The sequence below is a fragment of the Cornus florida genome, unplaced genomic scaffold (assembly GCF_030987335.1).
Source record: "Cornus florida cultivar Cherokee Brave unplaced genomic scaffold, ASM3098733v1 CherokeeBrave_3.0.0_Hap2_scaffold_197, whole genome shotgun sequence".
NCBI lineage: Eukaryota > Viridiplantae > Streptophyta > Magnoliopsida > Cornales > Cornaceae > Cornus > Cornus florida.
This window is the reverse complement of record NW_026775690.1, coordinates 36,261-43,701: the sequence shown is the minus strand read 5'-3', so window position 1 is coordinate 43,701 and position 7,441 is coordinate 36,261. Positions and strand designations below refer to the sequence as shown.

The 7,441-nt window shown below is 37.1% G+C and overlaps 2 protein-coding genes across 2 annotated transcripts; one reads left to right on the top strand and one right to left on the bottom strand.

Moving 5' to 3' along the window:
- Nucleotides 1–157: 157 nt before the first annotated feature.
- LOC132289449 (vacuole membrane protein KMS1-like) lies at nt 158–2,732 on the top strand. Its single transcript, XM_059789984.1, has 4 exons — nt 158–349; nt 950–1,066; nt 1,849–2,028; nt 2,245–2,732. The coding sequence occupies exons 1-4, from the start codon at nt 173–175 to the stop codon at nt 2,416–2,418; spliced, it is 648 nt and encodes a 215-aa protein (XP_059645967.1). The 5' UTR covers nt 158–172; the 3' UTR covers nt 2,419–2,732.
- A 682-nt stretch (nt 2,733–3,414) lies between these two features.
- Nucleotides 3,415–7,158, bottom strand: LOC132289448 (protein AUXIN RESPONSE 4). Its single transcript, XM_059789982.1, has 2 exons — nt 5,896–7,158; nt 3,415–3,906 (listed from the first exon to the last, which is right to left on the bottom strand). The coding sequence occupies exons 1-2, from the start codon at nt 7,072–7,074 to the stop codon at nt 3,655–3,657; spliced, it is 1,431 nt and encodes a 476-aa protein (XP_059645965.1). The 5' UTR covers nt 7,075–7,158; the 3' UTR covers nt 3,415–3,654.
- Nucleotides 7,159–7,441: the final 283 nt, after the last annotated feature.

The following is a 7,441-nucleotide window of genomic DNA, read 5'->3' as shown; positions in this document are numbered from 1 at the left end:
TTTCCGTGTTTAGTGTTATTGAAAATTGTTATCTTGGTCCATGGTAGGACTCAGTAATGCGTTAGGGTGGGTGCCCCTAATTAACAAATTGGTGCTGACCAGGGTGAAGTAACATGAGTTGCATGTATCAGCATTAATTAAACTGCACTATTCTGAATTGTAGATTAATTTGATGCGTATAATTCATGCAGCTAGCATATCAGGTAGCAAATTGGAAGTCATGGAAGATTTGGATTCTTCGTCAAAAGAGGATGGTGGAATCATAGCCAATCACCTAAAACAGATCAAACAATGGCTCCTTTCACACTCGCAGTATCTGAACTTCTTCACAATTTTGGTTCTTGCTTCGGTAATTTTGAGCTCTCTTTTAGTTTTCTATTGGAGACATGCAAATTATGAAATTGATTCCTTTATTGCTTTGCGGTTTGCATAGCACAATATATCCTTATTTTTCCTACTGAATACTGTATAATTTTGATTACATTATGCTTTGTCTTACAAGTTATGGATTCAACTTGCAACTCCGGACGGTTTTATATGTGTTGTGGTTGCAGTCCTGATCCTAATTTTTTTATGACGGAGATGGAAAATTGCAGATGAGGGACCAAAAAGAAAAAAAGAAGGAAAGAGAATAAGTGGCAACATCATTATAGAGTTGTTAAACTTCATATCTACCTTGGTTATTGTAGCCATTAATTATAAATATTCTTTCCTGTCATATGTACAGTATACACAATATATATGAACGAAACGAGATTTGGACTCTTGCCATCAGCATGAACTGGAGAGATACATGATTTCATCTTTAGAGTGCTTTGATTTTTCATTTTAATGTCATGATCATGCACTTTGACTACCTGTACATATTTAATTTATTTTTATTTTTATTTTTTACAAATGTACATTCTTTAAAATTTGCATTCTGCAGCTTATATGAAATATTTATCAGGTGCCCAATCCTCTATTTGACCTTGCTGGTATCATGTGTGGACAATTTGGTATCCCATTTTGGAAGTTCTTTTCAGCAACATTGATTGGGAAGGCGATTATCAAAACTCACATACAGGTTTGTATGATTCTTATATATGTTCTTTGGATTGAAAAACATATAGGTAGTTGCTGCTCTTTTAGGTCCATGCTGTTATTAGTTTGATGCTATGATGCAGTGCTATATTCCCAATAAATAACAACCCTGACAGGACGCGATTGTTAAATAAAAAGAGGGGCACTGGATTGAAAGAATTGAAGATGATCATCTATTTTATGTGCCTCATGTTTGGAAAATAGTTTAAAAATCATTTTTGGGACTGTACAGTCATACAGGATCTGTCAAATGATTTAGCCCTGCTTGGGAGATTTTCTGCGTAGAAATTCAATGTGGTTGGATTAACTTAGATGATCTTATTATATCAGTACTTTTAAAATAACATCTTATCATCGTTTCTTCTGTTTAATAACCCAATGAAGTGCTTAAAATAAAAAATCTTAAAAGGGGTTTGAATTTTAAGTAAAAAAATTAAGCTGCTTAAAGTGTTGTAGGACTAATTATTAGCACTAAAAATTTTATATGCTTAGTTTTCAGATTTATCTAAGAACAGCCCATATAACAATAATTTTTGTTTCTACTAACGTCTAGGTCCTGCTCTTTGACTTGCAAGTCTTGTTGAGAAAATAAACCGTCTCATGGGGGCTAGTTCTCACATTCAAGTGTTTCCTGAAAAGTAATGGTTCCTTATAAAAAGCCATGTTGTAAATGTCATACTAAAATAATCAAATGATACACTTTTTCCTGAAGCTCTTTTTGGCATTCGATCTCATATAAAATAATTTTTACCTGTGTTACCACAGACAGCTTTTGTTATCTCTGTTTGCAACAATCAACTTCTCGACCTGATAGAAAATGAGTTGATATGGGTACTCAGTCTTGTCCCTGGACTCTCTTCTATCCTGCCTCCTCTCGTTGCCAAACTACATATTGTCAAGGAGAAGTATATGACAGCCTCTCCTCCTGTTTCCTCGAATACTAAGGTAACGTTCTTGTGTAAGTACATTTGTGCATCAATACTTCTGGAGAGGATACCACTCCTGTGTTCTGGCTGGACCATGCTTCGACATCCTGAACATCTTTTTCCTGTTTTTATGGAAAAGCCGGATGTATTTTACTGCATGAAAAAGTACATTGTGCGTGTTGCATGCATAATTTTTTCCTTTCAATGGTATTTACTTTTCACCCGTTTCCCTCAGATGAAGAAGTGGGACTTATCATTTGCTTCAATTTGGAACACTGTTGTGTGGCTCATGCTCATGAACTTCTTTGTGAAGATCGTCACAGCAACTGCCCAGAGCTTTCTGAAGGAACAGCAGGAAAAGGAGTTGGCCAAGCTAGCAAACAGTGTGACACTTGAAAACACACAGTAAGCCATCAGCCAAGCCCTTGACCACGTCCAATCTGCGACATTGGATGGTTAGTGGCAGAAAGTGTCATTTTTAGAGGCTCCAAAATTTTTAATGTTAGTAGCCTCGATCTCGATTTCAATTTGTAGAGAACACAGGTAGGGATTCAATAGGAAAATTGGGGATTTACATATCCTTCGTAGCAATGCTCTGACTCTTCCACTGGGGCTTGGAATCTTTCAACATTGTCATTCTTCCTGAATGTAACTCATTTATCTGTATAATAATCATGGAGAACTGTAGTTACACCCCAAAATGAAATATTTATTTGTTGTGCATGCTGCCCTGTTTTAGTTCGTAAGAGTGCATTGCGTTGAATTAATAAAGAACAAAGTCGCATGTTTCTATTTGTTCCGCCCTTTTCCGGGCACAGCTGCATGAGATGAAAAATCTTGATAGAGGATGACGATCATCGGAAGAAATGAAGTTAGATTTCTAATAATCATGTACTCCTCATTGATGGAAACAAACAAATTTAGAAAGTCTTAGAAGCTCCACGAACAGATTCAAGAATGTGCAGTAGCCAGACACCTAAAAGACTTGAATATAGCGCAGGAAATCTTGCCTACTGGCAAGAGAATCGATAGTTCATTCTGATGAGAACTATGCAAAATCTGTTTCAAATATCTGCTGAGGTAATTGCAGTTTGAGAACTTTGAATTGAGATTTTTGGGAAATGAAAGAACTTCACTGAATGTGATATTTTTAGATTCTTAATTTTTGCTGCATTAGAGACAAAATTGAAAATTTTTGGTGTGTCCACTTCAAGATCATTACAAGAACTTATAATGAAGACGCAACATTGTGGGTGTGCCAGCGTTTGCTTGAACTTTCTTAAAAAAGTAATAAAAACACTAATGATGCATCTTTCTATTACCCATCACATTCACTACAAATTTAAATGCTCTGTTCTCGACAAATTTAGGTGCTTTATGGACAAAAAAGAGCTATAACATGATATGGAAAAATAGCAATAATATCATAACATCGTGTATTGTTTGGAAATCTGGCCATCATAAATAAAAACTGCCACATTTCAACTTCAAACTTTCATGAGAACAATCTTTATAGAATACATGCTTTCTGGACAGAGAGAAGTGTTGTACAAACAAAAGATATTAAAGAAGTAACACCGAGCATCTAAATTAGTTAACTTCTTGTCATGGGTTTTATATCCAGTTCCAGAAATAAGGAAACAGTTCAACTTCCCCAGCCGTGATTGAGCCCATATGCATCCATATAACCAGCTGCATGAGCATGACCATGACCATCATGGTGGTCATGGCCACCATGACTATGATGGTGCTGGTGGTCAGGACCATTCTCTCTTGCTTCATCAAACATCTTCTGAATATGCTCGGGTACGGGCTCTTCCTCGGCTTGTCTAATGGATTTCGGTAAGGAGGACACAAACTTGTAAATATTTTCAGCTAGCTCATCAGCTGTATCTTCCTGAAATCACCAAAATTACAAGAATATTGGGATTCCAAAAAGTGCAATAAATAGTCAAATACATTATCACTGAAAGTCTGGAATTAAAATAAATTTAACAGTCTAATACCCATAAGATAAAATATCTGTTCAATAATGCTAATCTTCTGAGATATGGAAGAGAAACACTTTTTTGACTGAATAGAATAAATTATGAAATTAATATACATTTTCGGTAACTACGATAAATTATTTACATGCATATTTAAAAAGGTTTTTTCCTTCTTTGAGGAGAGAGGGAGGGGAAAGAGAGAAGCTTCAGTATCTTCTCTCCAACAATTCTCTGTCTCAATCCTATTTGAAAATCAAAACAAGATAATACTATCCCATCATCTGGTTTGGATGGGTATGACAAATTCTGGCCCTGTGAGTGTGCCACCTTTCCAACTGTCTAGTACCAAACCAAAGATTGAATAATAGCAAACTAGACGACATTGGAACTTTTACCCCCACAAATTTTAACTTGTAATGAATTAATCTTAAAATATGAATTGAATCATATTCTACTAAATTAACTTCTCTCTCTAATAAATACTGCTCTGCCACCAATTCTAATCACATTCTTCCACGATAGTACCCATAGAACCCAAGCATATGCGAAGTCATACTTTTGTTGTACTTTATCATTGTAAGTTTCAGCTACCTTTTCACACTGGACTTTCCACCAAAGATCCGATGAAATGAGGTTAATAAGGACAATTCAACTTGTCTACAATTTAACAATGGAATAACAAGCCGGTTATGCAACCATAAGAGAACCATGCTTATCAAATGAGACAATTAGCGTGTTTGCATCGCAGCAGAAAATTGTACGTAGAAATATCGTGATGATGACTAATAGAGTCATTTAATCATCAATCAAGAACATGACTGGTGAGTTAATCTTGAAATGTACCTCTCGAATTGGTCACAGACCAACATTAAGACTGGTCATTACAATTGCATTATTTTTTAACAAGTGATAATAATATTATTAAGACCCTTTTTTTCTTTAAAGAAAATGAACTCCCCTCACAGAACAATATCCTAACTAATTCATAAAAGGGCATGACAGAATATGATAATAATGGTGACGAATGGCTAAAGCAGAAATGACGCATGTGCTTCCCTTCATGCTGGACACAAGCATCTCCATATGACGAACACAAATGCAAGAATAAGTTTCTTCTGAATTCATAAAAACTATCACTGTGAGTTTTTTTTTTGTTTGAAGAGACTAAGTGGCTTGGTAGAGAAGATGAGGATGAAATAAGAATCCATAAGAACTTACAACCAGTGGAAAACTTTTCTTGTCGCATTCAAATGAACTGTTTTTTTTTTTTTTTTTTATATAAAAGAAGTGATTCTCAAGCAAACATACAGAGTCCACACTCTGCTAGTCTTCCTATTATACAACCTACATTGGTTCATATCTATCAATAGCCTATCACATTTTTGTTTAACATGTTCCAGTTTTCATACTTTATTAGAAATAAAGCACATTGCAACCAGCACATCGAGTACACAACTGGAATGAACATTTTGTCTAAATAAGAATTATGACTACATATTTAACCCCCCTACAGGAGACTAAATGATTATCATCAGCATGTAATTTACAGTCTCTTGCAAAGATTTTCCGGTCAGTTCGATTTCATATAAGTAGTCATCCAAGCATTAGCTTTATTCACTAGTCAAATCCTACTTAAACAAATAAGTTAGATGGCAACTGTGTTAAGGTTTGCATTTATAAATTTGTTGTAGGCTAGAAACGGATTATCAGTCAAATAATTCCATTCATGTACAAAGAATGTCAATTAAGAGAAACAATACCAACTTACTGTCTCACGTCATGTAGTTTTAAAAAACATTCAAAATGCATAACAAATTGCAATTTCATTCCATTTCAATTCCAAAAAAGGTGGCCCAAAGATAAACAAGCAAAAGTTTCTAGATATATTTGATCCTCACCTGAGGCCAACGCCCACCAGAATGCATGACAAACGTTGCCTGTGGAAGTGCACCGGCAACTTGGAGACCGGCATCACTCCATTCTTTAGACCAGATCACTTGCATTGGCAAACCTTTCACCCCATCCAAACCACCCCATTCCGCCACATCAAAACTATAATTCAACTTCTTCCCCATTCCAACAACCGCCCGCCTCCCATCCCTACCCTTCAAAAGGATCCTATGAGCCTCCGCCTCCGACCCACCAACTGATTTCAAGCAGCACATTTCAAGAACCCTCTTGAACACAAACTCAAACCCCAACACCACCTCTCTAATCACAGGCACTCCCAATAGCCACAAAGGCAAAGCCGATGCATTTGACCAGGACCCGGTATCAAGAAGTGTTATGCTCCTCACTAATCCCGGATTCTCTGCAACCCAGTTTGCCCCCAACCCTAATGCTGAATCATGCAAAACCAAATCCACAGGACCCAATCCCATTGAATCAATAACCTGCCCCAAAACCCTACCCATCTCTTCAGCACCCATTTCTATGGCCTTAACACTTTCTCTCCTCACTACCCTAACATCATTGTTCTTCTCATAATCCACATACCCATTTTCAACCAACTGATCAAACCCCCAAAACAAACCCTTTTCTCTAATATCACTATAAATCTCCCAAACGCTCCCTAAACCACCACCGGAGCTCTCTTCCACCACAATCGTCGCCTTATCGGAAAACCCAGAACCGGGTAGATCGATAGCGACTGCACGGAGGCCTTTGAGGCCCAGAGACTTGACAATTTTGCGAAAAGAGTAAGAACTACAACCCAACCCATGTACAATGAGTATGTTATCGGATTTGATGGGTCCATCTTGAATGGCGAAGACTTCAATTGGGGGGTGATTTGGGGTGGTCTGGACCTTGATGGTTCGACCGGTGGAGTAGTGGTGGCGGAGAGTGGTGGGGAGAGTGAGGAACCAGGTTTTGGGGTCTTGTGGGGTGAGCTGAGAGAGAGAGATGAAGAGGAGGGTGATGAGAGAGACTGAGAGAGTGAAGAAGAACCAGAAAGTGAAGGGGTTTGTTGTGGTGGTGGGTGGGGTTGGTGGTGAGGTGGGTTTGTGGACGAGTGGGGTTGAGTCGGTGTTTGGTTGGGGTGTTGGGTCTGGTTCTTCTTCTGTTATGATCGCCATTGTTCAGGGTTTGGTGGTCTGTGTATGACCTGGTAGTAGTAGCATAGACTGAACCGAAGTTGGTAAAGCAAAAGTAATAAAGTCTTCTTTTTTGAAGTTTACTAAAGTGGACACTTTTTGTAGCTAATTTTATTAAATTCACAATTTTAATAATTTTATACCATAGGTTGTCAGAAAATCGAACTATTCATAAATATAGACAAAGCTCAGTTTGTGTTAATAACGAGATGTCTTCTTATTTATATTACTCATTCCGTTCAAAAACGATGTTGCGTTTTGAGACGGTGATATTATAATTCTTTAGTGACCGATTAGATGAAAATAAATAAAAAAAAGTGTAAGTGAAAAAAGTGAGATTGACGAAGGA

What these genes read in the sequence shown, in the direction of transcription:
- LOC132289449 (XM_059789984.1), top strand. Translation starts at nt 173, where the DNA reads ATGCGTATAATTCATGCAGCTAGCATATCAGGTAGCAAATTGGAAGTC. An exon ending in CAATTTTGGTTCTTGCTTCG is followed by an intron (nt 350 to 949) that starts GTAATTTTGAGC and finishes AATATTTATCAG; the next exon opens with GTGCCCAATCCTCTATTTGA. An exon ending in CTGTTTCCTCGAATACTAAG is followed by an intron (nt 2,029 to 2,244) that starts GTAACGTTCTTG and finishes CGTTTCCCTCAG; the next exon opens with ATGAAGAAGTGGGACTTATC.
- LOC132289448 (XM_059789982.1), bottom strand. Translation starts at nt 7,074, where the DNA reads ATGGCGATCATAACAGAAGAAGAACCAGACCCAACACCCCAACCAAAC. An exon ending in CTGGTGGGCGTTGGCCTCAG is followed by an intron (nt 3,907 to 5,895) that starts GTGAGGATCAAA and finishes TGGTGATTTCAG; the next exon opens with GAAGATACAGCTGATGAGCT.